We start from the raw sequence: 22779 nt of genomic DNA on the forward strand, positions 1-22779 counted from the left end.
CCAGGATGGTCTCGATCTCCTGACCTTGTGATCCGCCCGTCTCGGCCTCCCAAAGTGCTGGGATTACAGGCTTGAGCCACCGCGCCTGGCCGGCCTTGTTACTTTCTAGATAAAAACATCAGTAACCCTAACCCCTTAGTGCCAGCAAGGAACTCCTTGGGCAGGATTTCTGTTTTAAAAAGAAGTGGAGTTGTGGGGAGAGAGAGAGCAGTAGAAGGGCTTCTTGCCCTAGTTCGAATCCTACTTAAAAAAATTTTTTTTCAAACTTTCATAGTACCATAGCATTGACATAATACTAATGTAGCTGAATAATACTGACCCTACTACCAGATTTTTGTTGGAGATTCAATGAGATAAGGTTTGTGAGTGGCCTAGCTCAAGGTTTGATGATTTCTAGTCTTTAATACATTATGGTGGTAGTGGTGGTAGGGTAGCTTAAGAGTATACAGTTGGTCCAATACTTACTTTTCCCCCTATTTCTATCTGTGTGACACAAGACAAGGTACTTAATTTTCTTAATCTCAATTTTCTCATCTGCAAAATGGGAATAAATAATATAATCTACTTTGTTGAATGTTATGATAATTGTTATGATTGTCATCATCAAATTACGTTTTACTTCTTTCAACATTATAATAATCATCAACATCATCATAATCATTATCATTATCACAACCATCTATGTCCATGAGTTGTCTTGTTCACTGCTGTATCCTTAGTGCTTGCCAAATAATGAGTGCTCAATATACATTTGCTCTATGAATGACTGAATTAATACAACTGAGAAACAGAAAGGATGAAAGGAGGACTATTCTTGATTATATTACTTCATCTCCTCACTTAGTTTTCTATAAGCACTTGTTAGGATGTGATTGATTATGTCTCACTGACTGCAGTTTATCTGTGTTTCTACCAACAGATGATCAATTTAGGAAAGTGGTTGAATTCACTCATTTTACCATATTTGAAGTTTATATCATATAATTCTACTTGGGAAGTGTCTTCATTATTTAGATATCAGAGCATACTTTAAAATATATATCATGAGTGTCAAAAGATTAATTTTAGTATAAACAGCCAATCCAATTTGTGATAAAAATCACATTAACATTGGATAGTATAGTAAATTGGGTACACAAAAAGTAGGACTATATATGAAAGAAACATTCACTCAGCTGAGTCACATAGTAGAGGCACTGTTTTAAACACTGGCCATTCAGCACACACCATTTTTCATTCTACCTGAAGGGTGTAGTCTAAGTGGAACATTTCTGCTTAGTTAGCTGACAAATGCACACGTATTTTCTTGCTCTGAAAATGACTTTTTTTTTCCTTTGGCCAACTTATATAAGTTTTTATAGGTTCTCTTCAACATAGGCTGTTTGGAATGAGGAATTCCCTTTCTGTTTTTTAGGAACTTTTAGTCTTTGTAGGAAAATGCCTTATGTAGCAGCACTATGTTATAATGTATTATTTCCCTATTGGTAACCCTGAATGCTATTTCCTGTTAAGTAGGTGTCTCTTTCCAGCTTCATTTTCCCTGTGTTACTATTTTTTCTTTCTGAAGAGATTTCTTGAGAGTATCATATTCATCTCATTGGAAAAAATTAGCCCTATAATTTATGTGGCTTTGGTGCCATGACGTCTTCTTATAGCCATTTCTTTCTTGCTATAGTTTTATGTTCCCAAAGGACTGCTGTCCTTGAAGTGTCTAGGTGTTTAGTCATGGATTGAAATGAGCAGGAAACAGGAGATGTTGATTTCTTTTCTAGATTTGTGGATAGCTAAATGTAAAATATTTCCTGGATTTTAGGTATTATTAGAGCACAAAGCGTAGATTAATAGTTTACTTTGAATCGTTACTATGAAAACACATCTCAAAAAAAGTAATATAATTTATATTAGAATGGAGCCTTTCTTAGAGGAGATAAGCATTGCTGTCCCATCTTCCTGATTGAGAAGCTGGATCATAGTTTAAATATGGTTTCCTGTGGAGCCATAAGTAGAACATGGATTTCTCAATTTTGAATTCTACCGATGCCCATTACATCATAGGATCCCCATTGCTTGGAAGTGGCTTAGTTTTTCCTAGTTAAAAATACTTCAAGTGAAAAAGCACAATGGATCATATTCATTGGTTGGATAGAGACATAATTTTTATTGGTCCCAAGAATTCATATGGATATTATTAGAAAATATGTCACCCCTTAGTATTATTCTATCATAGAGTATTTTCCCCTACCAATGTATCACTTTAAAAAACAAGTTATAAGTGATAAGGGAAGTGTTTTATGTATTATATTATACTATGTATTATTTAAGAGGAGGGAGCAGGTAACGCAAGCTGACACTCAAAGAATGCCTATTGAATTAGTTTATGATATGCACTGGTTAAAAAAAAGGTCCCCTTCCCTCCCCTCCCCTCCCCCCGCTTTTTTTTGAGACAGAGTCTCGCTCTGTGCCCAGGCTGGAGTGAAGTGGAGCGATCTTGGCTCACTGCAACCTCTGCCTCCTGGGTTCAAGCGATTCTCCTGTCTCAGCCTCCCGAGTAGCTGGGATTACAGGTGCCTGCCACCACACCCAGCTAATTTTTGTACTTTTAGTAGAGACGAGGTTTCATCATTTTGGCCAGGCTGGTCTTGAACTCCTGACCCTGACCTCAGGTGATCCACCCACCTCAGCCTCCCAAAGTGCTAGGATTACAGACATGAGCCACCATGCATGGCCCACTTTTATTTTATGGGTATAAGGCCACTCAATCTTTATATCATTAGTTACATGTCTTAGATACATGTTATTAATCAGAATGACACATACCTTACGCAGGGTGAAAATACAGGGACCTGAAAGAATGGCATAATATTTTTCTGGGACATAAAGGGAGGTCTTCTTCTATGCAATATAAATAACAAGTTAATATAATTAATACTTTCAATATTTAAGTAAATTTGGGAATCGAGTGGTTTGATAAAATGTGTGACCTTTTCTTTCCCTTTTAGGGGATGAGTTTTTAAATATTAGCTTATGACTTTCTGGACGAAGGCATCAAAAAAGCCAGATTGTCTCTTTTAGTCTGTCATTAGAGTAATAAATCTTTTATAGTTCCCTATTTCGATAGTAGGAAATATACATTGCACCCTTTGTGTTCACTCACTGCTGTGTAATACTGAAATCATTCTTTATTGCCTTCTCAATTCTGTGTTTACAGCAAGCGACTGATGTTGAGGTGGGAACTGACCTTGTCCCTTCTGTCACAGTGAAGGTATTGTACCAGATTTTAGACTGTAATGTGCAAACAATATGATTCATTTAATCACACCTGTCACTGTTGATAACTTGTAAGTAGCTTACAGAAATGTAAAATAAACACTTGGCATTTGTGGATTTTTCCCCAGCCTTGAGTAGTGAATAGAAAACCTTTACTGTTACTTGCAAATATAAAACTGATAATTGCATTTATAGCAATATGTATATAATATAAATAATTATTATGAGGTACTCGTACCATTATTTAAATGTGTAGCATGATCCAGGCTTTTTTCATTGGAAATAAAGTTAACATTTTAAATCTGCTAAAGGAATTGTATCATCACCATTCATAATAGACCAATCAAGTAGCATCATATATAGTATACTGTGAATTGATATTGGAGAAGCACGGGGATGCTAATATCTTTCTTCTACCTATGATTATGTGTGTATTTGAAAAGAATTTCTAGCCATCTCTCTGCCATAACTTTAAGTGGATGTATTTACAGCAAGAAAATATTAAATGAAGATGCCACAAAGTTAGAGTTGTAGCAAATTGATAGTCCTGGCAAATAGAATATTAAGGATGTGGTTTTGGTTAAGATTTTTAGTCCTGTCATTGTAGAATTTTAGAACTAGATCTTAAATGTAGAACCTTCTTAAAGGATTTATATTAAAATATGGTAATCATTCAGCACATTATTAAGCTGAAAATATTTATCACTGCCCAGACCTCGGAAGCAAGGAAAGGTTGTGGATTTTGGCAATTCACTTAGTCAAAACTTGGATGGGGCTTTATATTTTCTTAGATTATGGGTTGCTATCCTTGGAGGAGCTTGACAGGGCACCAAGCTTTACCAATTGTGTTCGCTTACACTGGAACCAGCGGGTGGCTCAAATGTGGAGATCTTTGGTCGAACTTGAAGGGAGCTGAATCTTACAAGTTTCCTAAGCTAAGTTTTTTGGATTCTTGCCACTGGAAGCAAGGGTGGTCTTTTCCCAACCTCCTTTCCCCCAGTCCAATCAAAGGCTCTATCTCATTAATACTTCTGCATCTGTAAAGGCATTAGTGGCTAGAAATCAAACACTTAAGAAAAAGAAATAACTGTCGAGTTCCAGGAATGATTTGTACTTTCGTATAGAGACACCTCTTATATCTATCACTGATAACGTTCAGACACATACATGTAATAATTTAGGAGTGCACTGTTAATTGCGATAAGAGATCTTGTGCCTTAACTAGAAAACATTGCTCATGCTAATTGTACCCTCAGCCAACCAGGAGTTAGCACCATAAGTAAACATACCTTTCCTTCCCATGCAGTTCTTAAGCTTTCATGTGTAGTAGCCACTTTAAAATGATGGCATGACATTACTGGCAAATTCTCCTTCATTCGTGGAACTTACTATATTTGAGAATACTTAAGTCACAACTGTCTTTCTCAGTGCCATTATAAAAGTAAGAGAAAGAATGCAACAGGCAAGGGTTGCAGAAAATTGGCGGGACTCACACAGTGGACACAATGACTTCCTGATCCTGTCTGACAGTTTCTATACAAATTTCTACTGTAAATCTCTCCTTATGACCTTTTATAACAACAGCAGCCAAGATATATAACTATGCAAGTTTCCATCATAATAAATCCTGTTAATTGAGAAAATTTTTCCATACGTTCCAAGTGAATGAAGATGTGGCTACCTTGAGTATGTGTGCATAATGCGTGACCATCTATTCCAGGCAACTAGGCAGAGTGGTTGTTCATACCTGGCCTTTGGCATCATATTTATATATCTAGTATAAAAATTTGGTATTATATTTCCTAAGGGTTATATTTCATAAGAGGCAGAAAATAGCATGGAAAATTCTTGTATCAATGTTTTCTCCTTAATATTCTATAATTATTTTCCTGTTAAAATGTAAGACTTACAATCTAGCCAAGTCTTTAACTCTTTTTTGGCTCAAACACAACTATTCTTTGTTACTGTTGTTATTTTCGTTACCTAACTCCTCGATTTGTACTTTGAAAGGGCCTAGCCCATTGTTGGGGTTCAATAAATATGTGCATGAGAGCTATCATGATTGTGCATCTAAACCAAATGCAAACCCTTCTTGTTACAATGTAAAATTCTGTGATTATTGTCTAAGTAGACATCATTGTGCCAGGAAAAGTCAGACTGCTTTTTTTCAAATGACTTATTACTACTTAAAGGAATTTTCATTTTTACTTAAAACTGAGCTCTCATTAGACTTTCCTGGTCACTATTTTCAATTCTCTAGTTGAATTGATGGCTTTGCACATGTTATTTACCTTCTCTGAACCTCTATTTTTTTAACTGTAAAATAGGGATACTTTTTCATTTGCAGAGTTATTTTGAGTCTTAACCACAGTTGGTTAAAGGCATGAGCTCTGGATTCTGGCAGATAGCAGTTAAATTGTGGTTCTTCCACTTACAATCAAAGTGGCCTTGGGCAAATTACTTAGCATCTCTGAGCCACAATCTTTTGTAAAATGGTTTATGATGGTACTTGTCAAACATTTTTATAAAGAGTAAATTAAATAATGGAACATAAATAATTTGTTAGCATGGTTCTATGAATATAGAAAACTGCTAATGTTTTCTATCATTAATATTATTAATTTTATTTTAAAATATATGTGCAGACTAGTATTATATTATTGTAATAGTAGAATATTTAAATTATGTCCTGTTTGTTTAATGGACTAGCTAGTTGAAAGAAAGTTGTTTGTAGCACTTGGATGGTGTCTTCTTGCCATAATAACCATCAGGGTTTTACTAAAAATGTGCTATGTTTACAATGGCCAGACATCATCAAGGAAGTTTAGTTTGTGGCATGATGATTCCCTATGTATTCCCAGGATTTACGAAGTAAAAATTGAGGATTCATTGTTCATTGTGTTTATCATATTTAATTGCATCAATAGTTGTCTTAAGAATTTTCCTTTGCAAGTCAAAATTTTTATGTTTTTAACTTATTTTTAAGTTGTGCAGAATACATCACTTAAAATTAATACATTTACTGAATCTAATTATATGTACATAATGTTTGTGGGGCAATTGTATATTCTTGTATATATAAAAATATTACATATATTTAATCAAGGAAGAGGTGATACTTACTTTTTATTGAAAAGAAACTTTAAAACTACTTTTCTTAACAATAAGAATGGTCCTTGAATTATGTTAGTTAATGTATGTATCTGTCTCATATAACAAAGTCTAGTAACTAGACTGAACTGCTGTATAGAAAAGGTGCCATATAGAATGGTGATTTATTTATTTTATTTAATTTTTTTTCTCATGACATATGAGTCACCATGATAGAACATTTTAAAATAGCTTTATTTAGATATAAGTTAGATACTATATTATTCACTTATTTAAAGTTACAATCCAATGATTTTTAGTATAGTGTATTTACAGAATTTTGCAACTATCACAATTTAATTTTAGAACATTTTATCCCCCCTAAAAGAAAGGCCATACCTATTAGCTGCCATTCCCCATCTCTCATCCCTAAGCAACTCCTAATCTATTTTATTTCCCTATAGATTGCCTATTCTATACTTTTCATATAAATGGATCCTACAATATGTGGTTCTTTGTGACTAGATTTTTTCACTTAGCATCATGTTTTCAAGGTTCACCCATGTTGTGGCATATAAATGAAATAATGCACTTACATTTGTTATCATGGTTTCATGAATATAAAAAACTGCTAATGGTTTTTATCATTAATATTATTCATAATGTATTTCATTTCTTTTATTGCTGAATAATATTTCATTGTATGAATATATCACATTTTGTTTATTCATTCATCGTGATGGGAATTTGGATTATTTCTGCTTTTTGGCTATTAGCATATTGTTGCTGTGAACGTTTATGTATAAGATTTTGGGTGGACATATGTTTTCATTTCCCTTGGTACAGAATTGTGAAGTTATATGTCAAATTTATGTTTAACCTTTGAAGAAACTGCCAAGCTTTTTTTAGAGTAGCTGTACCAATTTACATTTTCAGTGGCAATGTATGAGGGTTCCAGTTTCTCCACATCATTGCTGTGTTATTGTCTGTCCTTTTCGTTATAGCCATTTTATTGGGTACGTAGTAGTATCTCATTGTGGTTTTTAGTTTGTATCTCCTTCAAGACTGAAGATATTGAGCATCTTTGCATGTACATGTTGCTAATCTTTATTCTTTTGAGTAAAGTCTGTTTAACTTTTTTGCACAGTTTCTACTTGATAGAGTATTTTAATCTATTACTTACCGTATTATGTTTTGTGACTACTCATTTTTTCCTCAGGTAATATTTTCTAATTATTTGCTAGCTATTTTTAAGTGGTTTTGAATAAAATGTAATTTCCTATTGATCACAATTTCTGTTTCCTTAGGTCACACTGCAGAATAGAGTGATATTGCAAAAAGCCAAATTATCAGTGTATGTGCAACCACCATTAGAACTGACTTGTGATCAGTTCACCTTTGAATTTATGAGTAAGTAAGTTTTTTGTTTTGGCTGAAAGTCTACCATGGTGTGAATGTAAAAAAAAAATACTAGTTTGTTCATTTAATGGCTATTATTTCATGTCTGAATGGTGAGATTGGGATCATCCCATAATCAATGATTGTGTTGTTTTGCTTATATTTTCCCTCTTAGCATCAGCATGAACATTCAATCAGTGATTGTTGGGACAAATTAATCTTTTAGGATTACAGATTTCTAGGTGCTTTTCTGAACTTGTTGTACCTATAATTGTTTTTTATTTATTTATTTATTTTTGAGACAGGGTCTCATTCTCATTGGCCCAGGCTGGAGTGCAGTGGCACGATCATGGCTTACTGAAGCCTTGACTTCCCGGGTTCAAGTGATCCTCTCACCTCAGCCTCCTGAATAGCTGGGACTATAGGAAAACACCACCTGGCTAATTTTTTGAATCTTTAGTAGAGACGGGGTGTCGCCATGTTATCCAGGCTGGTCTTGAACTCCTGGGCTCAAGCAATCTGCCTATCTCGGCCTCCCAGAGTACTAAGATTACAAGCGTGAGCCACCACTCCTGGTCTGTTTTTAAATACTAAAATTTAGAAGGCTTTCTTTATTAGTGTTTCTTTATTGATCTATTTATTGAATCAGTAATGTTTGAAGAACTAATGTGGACTTTGGAGTTTGGCCTGAGTTTGAATCCAGCTCTGACACTCACTTGATGTGTAACCTTTGGCAAAAACTACATTGGTAATCACTTGGAGCCTCATTTATTTTAATCTGCAAAAAGGGGTAATGATATTTGTCTTACAAGGTTGTTTTGAGGATTTAATTAAAAAGTAAATCTATAAAAGATGTTCATAATAATGCTTAAAATAGTAGACATGTCATTAATGGCAACTCTTAGTAAGTGTTCTTTGTGTGGAATCTCTTACTCCCAACCATTTACATCCAAATTGTCATTAGTCCTGTTAACATAATCTGAATTACCTTTCAAGTCTTTTTTCTTTTTTTGTTTACTATAGCTTTTCTGCTAAGGCTTCTATCTCTTATTCATGAAGTCCAGAACGTATCTTTCTTTATTTGCCTCCATATAACCAACTCATAGCTGAGTGCCTACCATTAGTAGGAATTCAACAAATCTTTGTAGAATGAATGAATGAATGATTGAGTGAAGTAACTTCATAGGTGATACCCAGCCATTTAACTTTTGCTTGCATTTCTGATTTTGTGCAACACTTCCAATTTGTCTTTCTAAAACACATTCTGAGTAACTTACTTTTTCCAGTTAAAAATCTCTTATGGCTCTGTAATACAGGCTGGGGGCCAACTATGTTAACATAGATGAGCATGCACAATCTGTTAAGTGACTACTGTGTAACAGCATTCAATCCCTCTCATCCGTTTTCTCCTTCAGTCTATGTTCTACCCATCATAAATTGCTATTTTCCTACCAAATTCTCTTGCCCTTTTGTGTACCGTTTTCTTTGTTCATGCTGTCTGTTCCTCAAAGTAAAGAACAGCAGTGGTGTAGAATGCCAGTTTCTTTGTACCTTGTTCTGGAGTCAGTTCCTAGTAGCTATGTTACCTTAGGCAAGCTTCTTTTTTTGTTTTTGTTTCTGTTTTTGAGACAGAGTCTCACTCTGTTGCCTGGACTAGAGTGCAATGGAGCAATCTCGGTTCACTACAAACTCCACCTTCCAGGCGTCACCATGCACAGCTAATTTTTTTGTATTTTTAGTAGAGATACGGTTTTGTCATGTTGGCTAGGCTGGTCTCAAACTTCTGGCCTCACGTGATCCGCCCACCTAGGCCTCCCAAAATGTTGGGATTACAGGCGTGAGCCACTGTGCCCTGTCTTAGGCAAGCTTCTTAATCTCTCTGTATTCCAGTTTTCTCATGCATAAAAAATGAGGACAATAATAGTATCAACCTCACAGGTTTGTTGTGAAGATTTAATGAGTTACTTCATGTAAAATGCTTATGACAGTACCTGGCATGTGGTGAGTGCTTATTAAATTTTAACTGTTGTTAATAACAATTGCCCCAAATTATGTAATTTATTTTATTTTTATATTGCTTATAGCACCAGATTTGACTAGAACAGTAAGCTTTTCTGTTTATCTGAAAAGAAGTTATACACCATCAGAATTGGAAGGAAATGCTGTTGTTTCTTATTCCAGACCAACAGGTAAGCATACAGGCTTAATCATTCCTTTAAGTTGTTGGAGTTATGAGTAAAATGCTTATGCATTTAAGATGAGAAAACATACTGTGAAATATAATTAAATGAGAAAATGTTATTTTCTATTGTTAAGTAAAATCATATGTTTTCATTACTTTTGTGTGTTATAAGTAGTTCGTGACAAGTCTATTTAGCTGATTTCCATATGTAATGTTTGGTTCCCTCTTTTCAGTTAATAGCAAATCTGATACATTTTTATTCCTAATAGAAGAATGTTATCTAGTCAGACTTCATTTATTTGAACTAAAGGCTAGTATTGATGCAGGATTTTTGCTCCTTAGTTTAGCTAAATCTACGTTCTTATTTCATGACCAGAAAGAATTAGGCATGTGGACACAGTGAAGAGTGAGGAGGGTGGAATTTTTTTAGCGGCTTTCCACCTCACAAATTGAATACCGCGGCTCCCACACAGGAGCTGATGAGGCCAGGCTCCTCCCCTGCATAGCCATTTTTGGCTATTATGCTTTTCTGTAATTTAAAAGACAGAATTTGAAAGATTACTAATCATTGGTATTGGTTGAAAGTGAATTAGAAATTAACATTGAGAAAGTCTGCAGAATGCCAAGAGAAGCAAAAAGAGATATTATCAATAGTATTATTTACTTAAATTATTATAAAAAAGAGGAACTGGATTGACTTTAAAGGGGAAAGTTAAAAGAAAATAAATTCAAAAACTAACGAAATATTAATATTAGGTATTTTTCCCTTTATTGAGTCTTTTTTGCTGTTTGGCTAGATCATATATCTTGACTTTTTTTTTTTTCCACATTTACGCTGGAATAACATCCTCATAGACTTCTGAGAATGGAAATATAAACAAATGTATTGTCGGATTTCATTTATTTATGTTATACTCTTCAATTGTGAATTGACTTGTGTTTGACTGGAGAGTCATTTAAGTCATCAGTGAGAATCTTGAAATTTTAATTTGTATTTTAAGCAGTTATGTGTCAAATTTGTGTTGTAACTTTACCACAGATAATTTGTTGCATTCTTTTTCCCATACCCCTTTTTGCATTCCCTGTGATGGATAGATCGAAATCCTGATGGTAAGTGTAAAGATAATTTAGAAAAAAATGAATTTCAGAACTGAAATTTGGTTGATGAATTGAATTGGTATTATACCATGAATGAACTCTTCTTATGGACTGCTCTTTTAACTAGAAAAACTTCTTTAGGACGATACAGTGCCTTGATTCTGCTGTAGAGAGCATAGTAGATGTTTCCAGAGAGACTTATTATTAGTTGTTTCAGTGTCATGAGAAAGAATGAAATTAGGAGTAAGAATAGAATGTCTTTTTTGAAAAATATTAAAGGTGTCATTGACAGCTTATTTCTGCAAGTCATTGGTTATTTAGCTGCATGCTCTGTTATTTTACTCAAAAGAAAGAAAGAGTTTTAAAAAAGGGTATTTGTCACTGAATTCTAAATTGTGTTTTTCTACATGCCCCTAGAGATTCATCTCTCTGTGATAAGAATGGTGTGTGTGTTCGCTCTGTGGGCCTATTCCTTGTCTTGTTTAGAATTTGTAGGGGAATGTTATCAAAGGTCTGACCCCCTCTAACTTGCTTGGGTCAGTGTTGTTACTCACTTTGTTTTCCCCAAATATTTTGCTTGACTCTCCTATAATTCTGATCATAATATGAGCTTAATTAAGTTTGTTCCTTAGGTTCTACTTGTAGGTTTTGAGCTTTTTGAGGGCAGGGGTCAAGCACTCATCTTTGAATTGCATACTAACAGTGTACATAGCAGGCACTACAAGTATCTCTGATTATTTTTCCTCTTAGATATAGACTTAATGTGGTAGTTTATCTTTACAAGTTATTTTAAGATACATTTTAGATAGCAATATTAATTAGTAATAATTAAATAAATATAATGAAATGACTTAAAGATAGTGGCAATATTTACTCATGCAGTTTGGGTGATGCTTACAACCTGAGTTGCATAGCATATGTCATCTTGATATCTGGAAGAGAGATATATATATATATTTATATGATATGTGTTTTAATAGAAGTAAATGATTAGCTTAATAACACAAAGTATATACTTGTCAAATTAGACTTTGGGTCATTAACAAGTAACCTGATAGTAATGAATATTTACATTTTAATTAGCTAGATTGCATGTAATTTTTAAGATTTTGGACTGAATTTTGTAAAATATCATATTATTATTTAAATGATTAGTTTTAAGTTTAAAAAATCAGTTAAGGTTATTGTTCAAAGAAATTTATTCCTTCTTACTGTAAATTCAGCCCAAACTATGAGGAAAAAACCCTACAATTTATAGAAATTGCAGTGTTTCAATACAAAGTGAAAGCTGGTTTTAATAATCTCTTTGATATATTTTAAAATTATAATTAAGCTTTAGGGAGTGGAGTTGAAATATTCAGCGGCACCTAGTAGGCAAGAGAATAATATGTTGCCACTTAGATCTTACTTACACACAAGGCTTCATATTTCAAAGACTGATCCATTTTATTGTCTCGATCTGTTCGGGCTGTATTGCAGATAAGCAGTTCTGCTTTTATATGTGGAAAAAGAGAGGCAAACGAGGTTTTATGTCGTCCCATAAGGGTTAGTCTCCATTATTTCTGCATTAAAGTTACATGATGTGGGCAGTGTAAAACATGACTGCAGATGAAGCACAGTACGTAGCCAGACATAACAGGAAGGAATCAAGGAAGTTCTGGCTACCAGACATTGCTACTGCTTTGGGGTTCCTTGTTTTCAATATGAAATTACTCTAGCAGGCCCCTGGAAAGAGTTCTAAAGGCATTATATAGATCTGTAATATATACGTATAGTTATTTTATTCATATATACATATTTTTTCTATGTTCTTTTTTCTTTTATTTCTTCAAAGCACATTTTGGCTTCCAATTTGACAGTAATACTGAGATTTTGGGGTGTGCCAGATGTAATTAGAAGTCTCTTCCTGAAAATAAAATGTTCTGTTAGAGCTGGTTTTGATGAGAATATTCTCTCTGAGTGTTAAATAATTTTGTGATTAATTGCACCATACTAGTTACGACTATCCATTTCCTCTAGTAGGTTAGGAAGGGAAGTGTTTGAAGGAGAGGTGATTATATCTGGTAAAAAGAACTGCAGAACAGTCAGTCTGATAAATGACTAGGCCAATATTGGAGTAAAATAAATGACAAAAGTTTCTTTTCTCTCAACGTAACACTCAGAGAATTCAATAAGCCAGATATGGAGACTACTTTGCCAACTATAGAGAGAAAATATTGCTGATGGTAGGCAAAGTTAGGAACAATTAGTCTCTTTCAACTAAGTTGAAAGCTCTTCTAAAGCAACTGTGAAAAGTCTCTAAATACATGTAGTTCTTTTCCTTCTTTATTACAAACACATACACCCACACATGCCTCTATTAGTCTTTGGCTTCAGGTTCTTAGACACAGTTACAGCCTGAAGAGTAATTGGTAGCCAAATTTACACTTTAGGTTTCCTAAGAAGATGTAAATCCCAGTAGAAATGTGCCTCTGATAAACCCCATGTCTAAAAACTAGAGATTGTATTGTAAAATCCTTGGATTTTAATTTGATAGTAAGGGTTATAAAATAGTAACTTTCTAATTTTTCTTCTAAGGGATGGTTTCCATAGACTAGTTTTTTTTTTTAAGGGTTTCATAACTCTTTTTTTCTCCCTAATGGTAAAACTTTTCAAGCTGCCATCATTTAAAAAATAACCATAATCATTTTATTAAGTATGAGTGTCATCATTTTTCAAAGTAATGTTTTCCAAATGTCCTATGAAACAGGCTTATAATTCATGCAGAGAAAAGATATTCTGGAGGGGTTCTACAAATCTTAGCAACTGCAAACCATTGCCCTAGTGTGTGATATTGTCATTAACTGACCTAACTGAACTGTAAATTGAGTTATAATGTATTTTCCTTCTTGGGTTTATTAGTGCTTGCAATCCATTTGTTTCGATTTCTGAAAACATATACACTACCAGTTTCTTTAGCTCTGGGTTCATGGAGATTTAGGGTAATAATCTTCAAATGTATAGGCTCAGTCACTTACAGGCAGTGTTGTTGATTATGTTTAATTTTTTTTTAAACTGTGAATTCAGTCAGTACCTGGTCCAAGTAAAGTAGTGGCTACAGTTTTAGCAGTATAGTTTTAGAGGAACATTCACAGCCAGATTCTGGTTTGAACAATTAGCTCAGAATTTGGTTGAAAGTATATGGAAGATAGTTTCTTTTTGTGCATATACAGAAGTGTCAGAAAAGGAGGCCTTTGTTTTTGTTTTACTAGTCATTAAAATTGAAGGAGATGGAAACAAGTTTAAGTTTCCTTGTTCTTTCCAGACTGTGTCTATTAATTGATACAATCTGAAATTTTCTCTACAGTTTACTTTATTGTAGAGGAAACATACTCAGTGGGTGTGTTTCCATCATTTGAGCATATATAGAATATATGGAAATTTCCTTGAAGTTGGAGAAAGTAGTTCTTTGTAATTTTTTGTGGTGATATTGATAGTTGTGCTCTGTGCAGTATCTTAGATCATGTTACCATAATATTTTGAGTCAACACATCTCATCATTGTAAAGTACAAATACACATGCCTCTAAAAACCTCACAGAATGTCATGAAATAATACCCTGGGACTTTTCTTAAGAGACAATAGTTATAATTTGCATCTAAGATTCCAGGAGAAGTGAATTTAACATCTGTTGGTTATGAGCAAAAAATGAGCTACGTAAAACTTGATGGATAATAGATTATATTGAAAAGAATGACAAATATGCTCCACATGCTCTGAAAAAGTATTTAATTGACCTCATATATCAATATGCTTGCCATTGTTGGTGATTTCTCACTATCCTAGTGAATAAGCAGTACTGAAAAGTATACTCTCAGCTTGAATGTGGAGTAAGACATACAATTCTGATTGACTTTAGCCAAATATATTGCTAATTCCAGGGATCCTGCTTTGGGATCATGTCTCCAAACTCACTGCTTCTGCTTTTGCTATTTTTAAGCGGCTCCCTGACTCCTCTATAAAGAAATAAAGGAATTAATATGTGAATTCATCAAGCAGAGTTAGAACATTTTGAGTGTTCAGTTTTTCTACAGTACTATGGCACGACATAGGCTTCTATATATTATCTTTCATGTTAACCAGTCAAAAACAGAGTTCTAGAAAAAAAGGAGAGAAAACTAGGATTTTAGTATTGCTTTTCTAGATTTATAAGTAGAGAGCCTAATTTGTTTTGGTTTCAATTTCATTTTCTGTAAAAATATTGAAAATGATTTTGTAAAGCTTTATATAAATTTTAATATGAAACTCTTCATTGCCATATATTCAGTTACCTATTTCAGTATGCATGTATGAGTATTAAAATCACTTGAAAACTGAATGGCTATGTAAGCCTTCCAAAATGTCACTTAAAGTGATATGTAAAGTTAAAAGACTTGAGAAAAGTATAATTCATATAAAGGTAATATTCTACATACTAATGTGTAAAATGGACATGGACTTCAATGGAACTTCAGAAGAGCAAATCCTGCTTTCCTGTTCATAATTTCAATCTTCATCAAGTAAAAAAAGCTAAAGATATTAAAATGTTTTTGATAGAGAAATTTTTAGATATGGTAATATAGAGTCTTAAAGATATGATGGAAACTTCATATTCTTTGCTTATGTTTGCTGATAGCCTTGGATTAGGGCTAGAGCTCTGAAGGTCTTAAAGACTTAGTTCGGTAATTGAATGTAAGTCACTGTAATGTTATATATAATATCCAAATGTGATGATTTAAAAAATACGATACTGCTACTAAAGACAGATCTCATGTCTATGGTTCTTTTAAAATTTTATTTTTGACTCGTACCTTTTGAAAATAGTAATGAAATATGAATCATGATAATGATTTACAGTTATTTCAGCTTTGTTAAACAAAATAGGCAGGCAGCAAACAAACCAAGATATGTTGCTGCTCAAACTATTAGTAGTACAATTTTTTTTTTTGCCAAATTGTTTGTCAAGTCTATGAATCTACATGTCTCTCTTTTATTTCAGGCATCCCTCGAGTTATCCAATGTAAATTTAGACTTCCCCTAAAGTTAATTTGCCTACCAGGTCAGCCTTCAAAAACTGCAAGCCACAAAATTACTATTGATACCAACAAATCTCCAGTCAGTCTTCTTAGTCTCTTCCCAGGTAAGACTTTTGAAATAACATGCCTGCAGCATCAAAAATGCTAAGAATTTAGAATGGAATCCTTCATCAGCAGATAATGATGGGGTAATTATCAGATAATTGTTAAGTAAGAGTATAAAAATGCCTCAAGGATTTTTCCCTCCTTTGCCTGTTCAAAGGTGAATAGCTTATATCAACAAGGTAATAAGGTGTTTCTTTTAAGTTTGATTAAAATTATCATAATAATTATTTTGCTACAGTATTCAGAAATAAAAACATCAAGTGTTTCTCTTTAGACTGTGATTTTTTTTTGGCTTGGAATGTAAATATTTACTATTCATCTTTGTGGTAGGTTTTTGGGTATATCTGTCTTCTAAGTGTATAAATATTTATTATTTATCTTCATTGTGGGCTTTTGTATACATACCTTTGAAAGTATATTCTTATGTCTCTGAAAAGTAATCTCGTAAGTAGATGCTTTTTGTACTCTTTTATTCTGCTGTCTACAGAAGCTAGAGGGTGTTCATCCTGTGCCTGTGGTTGTTTAGAAGGGTTTCATACTTAATGCTTCAATATCTCAGTGAACTTTTGGAGTAATCTGTGATGGTATGACTTTATCCAAGTGTCAGTTTTTCTTTCTGAGTGGCTTAGAAATGAAAGAAGCTTTTATTGGATAAAACATCCTTAGTAACCAAGGTTTTTAGTGTGTCATGTCATTAACTTTCTTGGTGGTGGGGTAGAATTGAAGAATAAAATCTTGAAATTAAGTCAGCCCTTTTAAATCCTTCATTAAAAATCAGCACTGTTGGCTATGAGATGCATCTTTACCTTTGCATTAGTGGATAAGATTTAGGATATAAACAATACTTTTCACAAGGTTTAGAAATTTATGGTAAGTCAACTTCTGTGTTATTAACCACTTAAAGTGCTTAAAATTTATTTTTTATTAATTTGCAGTATTTCAAAAATTTTATTTATATGAAACTGTGAAAAATCTCCAAAATTAAATGTTCTATTACAATTATTCTATTCTTAAGTGTGAATTGAGTTTGGAGATATATATGTTTATATTGTTAGCAAAATATTTTTACTTTTTGGGTTCTTTCTCCCATCTCTTTTTTTTTTTTTTTTTTTTTTGAGGCGGAGTCTCGCTCTGTCACCCGGACTGGAGTGCAGTGGCCGGATCTCAGCTCACTGCAAGCTCCGCCTCCCGGGTTTACGCCATTCTCCTGCCTCAGCCTCCCGAGTAGCTGGGACTACAGGCGCCCGCCACCTCGCCCGGCTAGTTTTTGTATTTTTAGTAGAGACGGGGTTTCACCGTGTTAGCCAGGATGGTCTCGATCTCCTGACCTCGTGATCCGCCCGTCTCGGCCTCCCAAAGTGCTGGGATTACAGGCTTGAGCCACCGCGCCCGGCCTCTTCTCTTCTTTTACCTCCTTGTTTTTTAGTCAATTTTCTTTTAACAAACTTGGGTTATGGAAAAGGCAGACTCACTACCTTTTGTAACATCTTGCATAAACTTATTAGTTTCTTGGGTCTCCTATACTACCTTAGGAACATAGTTGGAAATTATATGTTGAACACCAAATTTATTGGTGGCTTTGAAAAACGTTTAAGCACCTGACTTCTGAGGAAGGGTTGATCTTTACTATAGATAAATGGAACCCAATTAGAATTGAATAAAAACACATGCCTTTGAGCAGAAAGGTAATATCCATAAGATACGAATTGGATAGTGTGTCCTAAAGAAAGCTTAGATGACTTATCCATTTTCCTCCTGATTTTGGGCTCAATTGTTTTGATGTCATTATGCTCATCAGCATGTATTTGCTTCTTACTTCAGGAATGGGACATAATGACAAATTTTTAAACATTTCTTCTGGGATCCAATATATATGATATTAGAGTGGTTTTAAAAAAATTCCCGGATTTGTATTCATGTTAAACATGCTAGATGGAATCATGTGCTTGTTTAAAATAAGTATCACTTCACTCTTATAAAAGTAAGACTTAGATAAAGTTGCCATTGCAAATCTTCTGTGTCTATTTTTTTTTTAACTGAAAGAAGCAAAATTAATGAGCTTTATAGAGAAGAGATAGAACAACTTTTACTCTACATGTCTTCCCATTTGATTATTCCAGTTCTCTTTCTGTAAACAAGTATAGTATATTTAAAATAGCTTTAATTTTTTTATTACAAAAGAAATGTGAAATTTAGAAAATGTGGATAACCAAAAGGAAAAGTGAATGTTACTGTTAATTCTGCTATCCAGCAATACCTTTTTGTTTCATTACATTTTTCTAATCTTTAAATACATATTTTTTCTAAGCACTTATCCCCAAAAAGAATTTTCACTTGTCATACTGTTTCGAGACATCTTTTTACACCGTTAGATATTTTTGTTATATGATTTTAATGATTGCATAGTATTCTATCATAAATCCATACTATAAAATCATTTGACCAGCATTATTCTTTTAGATATTTATGTTGTTTTTAGTTTATTAATATTGTAAATATACCTGTGATGAACATTGCTGTAACAATACTTCTTTAAATTTATTGTAGTTTATTTGATGAATATTTAAAAGTGGAATTGCTGGATCAGAGAATCAGAGTGTTTTTAAAGCTTCTGAAATATAGTGTGAAATTGACTTCTTGAAGGAATACCAGTTAATCCTAACAACAGTTAGTACCCCAAACCTTATCAATAGAGAATATTATAATAAAAACCTTTTAATATGCTTAATAGTTATATGAAAACATTTATTTACATATATAAATAGCTATGTGGGGTGCTTCTGGCACTCCAGAAAAGTAAATTAAGCAATAAAGACTTTTGTTTTTTTTTTTTTTTTTTTGAGACAGGGTCTTATTCTGTCACTCAGGTTGGAGTGTGGTGGCACAATCATGGCCTACTGCAGCCTCTACTTCCTGGGCTCAAGAGCTCAAGCGATCCTCCCACCTTAGCCTCCAGAGTAGCTGAGACTACAGGCATGTACCACCATGCCTAGCTAATTAAAAAATACTATTTTGTGGAGATAGGGTCCCACTATGTTGCCCAGGCTAGTTTTGAACCCCTAGGCTCAAGCGGTCTTCTCATCTTGGGCTCCTAAAATGTTGGGATCACAGGTGTGAGCTACCGTGCCTGGCCAAGACATTTCTTCATCTCATATAAAGAGAAATCCAGAAGTGGGCAGTGGAAGCTGTGGCAGTAGTCTATGACTGTTTTCAAATACCTAGCATTTTTTCTTTCTTTGTAATCTGCCATCTTTGGTGTATTGACTTGTTCCACGGCAATAAGATATTTGCTTCAGCTTCAGGCATCATATCTTACTACAAGGTAGGAGGTAGGGGGAAGAAATAGCTATATAGTAATGATGATAACTTTTATCAGAAAAGGATGTTTTCAGAAGATTCCCTGGGAAATTTCTGCTTAGGTTTCAATAGCCATAATTTTGTCACATGGCTTCCTATAGCAGTGCAAGAGACTGAGAACTAAATGGGCTAGAGAAAAGGGGGTTGGGAACACATGTTAAATTACCTGACCATCAGCGTATGTCACAATACCAGTAGTTTTATACAAAAATTTTACTTAAATGTAATAACAGATAAAATGTCATTTGGTAATAGTCTTTTATGTTGCTCAAGTATGTTTCTACATTTGCTTGTCAATACATTTATATTTTAATGGTTATGTAATACTCCATTGTTTGGAGGTGTCATGTACATACAGGTTTTCTGTACTTCTCTATTTCTCTTAGGAGAAATTCTTTGGAGACAAATGCTTGAGTTAATGGGTATGCATACTTGAAAACTTTATTCAAATACCAGCTGCCTTTTAGAAAAATTGTATCATGTTATACTCCCAGCATCAAGGTTCATGCCCATGATAGTAGCTGGATTCATTAAATCTTTTTAAATTTTTGACATTATTAGATAAAAAATGACATTTCATTTTTAACTTGCATTTCTAAATTACTTGTTAGCGTATGTTTAATTTTTCTTAACCACTTCCATTTCTTCTTTTAATTCCTTCTTTTAAGGTTTATATTTTTTAGGTAGTAAAATTTCTTAATTGTTTTCTTCATAGTTTCAGGTTTTCATGTTATGCCTAGAATTATCTCTATTCTAAGATTATAAAATATTTACCTATTTTTTCTGGTACATTTTTATATGTTCTTTTATTCTCAAACACAGCTTCAGTGCATATTTTTGTGCTTTTAAAAAAGCGTAAATTGAAGTATAACTTTTGTACCATAAATTATACATTTAAAGTGTATAATTTTGAAAAGTTTTGATTTCTGTATTTATCTGTGCAACCATCTCAATGGTTAAGATGCTGCACATATCCGTCGCTGCCAAAAGTTTCCTTTTGCCTATTAGTAATTCCTTATCCTGCATCCCAAGCAACCACTGATCTGCTTTCTGTTACTAGAGATTAATTTGCATTTTCTAGAATTTTATAAAATGGAGCTATATAGTATGTGTTCTTTTTCATCTGTCTTCTTTCACTCCTTTATTTGATATGTGATTTGCAAATAATTTCTCCCAGTCTGTGGCATGTATTTTCATTTTCTTAACAGAATCTTTGGAAAAGCAGAAGTTCTTAATCTTGATAAACCCCCGTTTATCAATTTCTTAATGGATCATAAATTTACTGTTACATCTAAGAAATCTTTCCTAATCCAAAGTTACAAAGTTCACCTCTCTTTCTCTTTTTTTTTTTTGGTAGAAGTTTTCTGGTTTTAAACCTTACATTTAAGTCCCTTCCCCATTTTGTGCTGATATTTGTGTGTGATGTGAGGGATGGATGAAATTAATGTTTTTGCATCTGGGTGTCTAATTGTTACAGCACTATTTTTCAAAGACTATCCTTTTCCACTGAATTGCCTTTTCAACTTTGTTGAAAATCATCTGACCACATTTATGTGGGTGTATTTCTGTTTTCTTAATTTTGTTCCATTGATATCTTTGTCTGTTGCTATACACCAATAACATTGTGTTTTGATGACTGTGAATTTATAATAAGTATTGAAGCCAGGTAGTGCAATTTCTCCAATTTTATTCTTCTCAATGTTGTTTTGGATATTTTAGGTCCTTTTCATTTTCATATGAATCTTAGAATCACCTTGTAAATTGAACAAAACTGGCTGTTGAGATTTTGATTGGGATTGGGATTATATTGATTCCGTAGATCAGTTTGGAGAGAACTGATATCTTAATAATATTGAACATGGTATAATTTTCTCTCTGTATTCTAGTTTCTTAAGATGAAAGTGCAGACCATCATTCATTTATTTAGGGCCTATTTTGTTTCTCTCTGTGAGGGTTGGTAATTTTTCATGTACAGGTTTTATAAATCTTTTGTGAGATATATCCCTATTTCATGTATTTTTATGCTATTGTGTTTTATTTCGATTTCATATTGTTCTTTGCTAATACATAGAAATACAATTTATTTTCTTTTCTTTTGAGATGGAGTCTCACTCTGTTGTCTAGACTGGAGTGCAGTGGTATGATCTCGTCTCACTGCAATCTTCGCCTCCCGGGTTCAAGCAATTCTCCTGTCTCAGCCTCCCAAGTAGTTGGGACTACAGGCACACGCCACCATGCCTGGCTAATTTTTGTATTTTTAGTAGAGATGGGGTTTCACCACGTTGGTCAGGGTGGTCTCAAACTCCTGACCTCAGGTGATCCACCCGCCTTTGCCTCCCAGAGTGTTGGGATTACAGGCGTGAGCTACTGCGCTTGGCCTACAATTGATTTTCTTATATCAATCTTGTATCGTGCAACATTGTTAAACCACTTGCGGGATCTATTAGCATTTTTGTAGATTTAATCAGTCAGATTTTCTACATTGATGATCATGTTATGTGCAAATGAAAACAGTTTTATTTCTTCCTTTCCAATCTGGATTATTTGTTTTTGCTTGATTTTTGCCTTGGCTAGAACTTCTAGCATAATGTTGAATAGAAATGTTGAGAACAGACATTGTCTTTCACCATTAAGTATGTTTTAGCTATAAGTATTTTTTAGATTTTTTTTTTTTTTTTTTAGGTTGGGGAAGTTGCTTTCTGTTCCTAGGTTGCTGAGACTGTAATCATTCTTATCATTTTCTTCTTTATTTGGTTAAATATGGTGGATTACATTGATTAATTTTTGATGTTAGCCCAACCTGCATTCTTGACATAAATTATAGATGGTCGTGATATATTATCTTTTCACTATATTTTTAGGTTTAATTTGCCAAACTGTATTTTAGTATTTTTGTATCTATGTTCATGAGAGAAATTGATCTGTAATTTAGTTTTTTTGTACAGTTATGTGAATAATTTTTTCTCCATCCCCCCACATTTTATGTTTTGATGTCATGAGTTTCTTATATCTGGATATTTATACTTCTCTCCAGATTTGGAAGGTTTTCTCTTATCGTTTCACTTGATACTGTTCCTTAAATCTTGCAGCCTTCTTTCCTTTCATTTTTTTCCTCATCTCACTATATTTTCTAATAATCTGACTTTGAGTTCACAGATTTTTTCTTCTGCTTAATCAGTTCTATTTTTGATGTTGTTTGTTGTATTCCCCCCTCCCCCTCCCTGTCTT

At 33.6% G+C, this 22779-nt stretch overlaps 1 protein-coding gene across 4 annotated transcripts in view; it reads left to right on the forward strand.

Annotated features, from left to right (window-relative positions):
* Positions 1-22779, forward strand: part of BBS9 (Bardet-Biedl syndrome 9) — a 503584-nt gene that overhangs the window by 230726 nt on the left and 250079 nt on the right. The window contains exons 12-16 of one of the 4 annotated variants that reach the window (XM_011950130.1): positions 3209-3262; positions 7665-7767; positions 9840-9944; positions 11033-11047; positions 16053-16193. In XM_011950130.1, the coding sequence (XP_011805520.1) occupies positions 3209-3262; positions 7665-7767; positions 9840-9944; positions 11033-11047; positions 16053-16193 (418 nt within the window). The remainder of the gene's footprint in view (positions 1-3208; positions 3263-7664; positions 7768-9839; positions 9945-11032; positions 11048-16052; positions 16194-22779) is intronic. The other 3 variants (XM_011950131.1, XM_011950132.1, XM_011950133.1) reach the window with 3 other exon arrangements.

This window comes from Colobus angolensis, unplaced genomic scaffold, assembly GCF_000951035.1.
Source record: "Colobus angolensis palliatus isolate OR3802 unplaced genomic scaffold, Cang.pa_1.0 Scaffold302, whole genome shotgun sequence".
NCBI lineage: Eukaryota > Metazoa > Chordata > Mammalia > Primates > Cercopithecidae > Colobus > Colobus angolensis.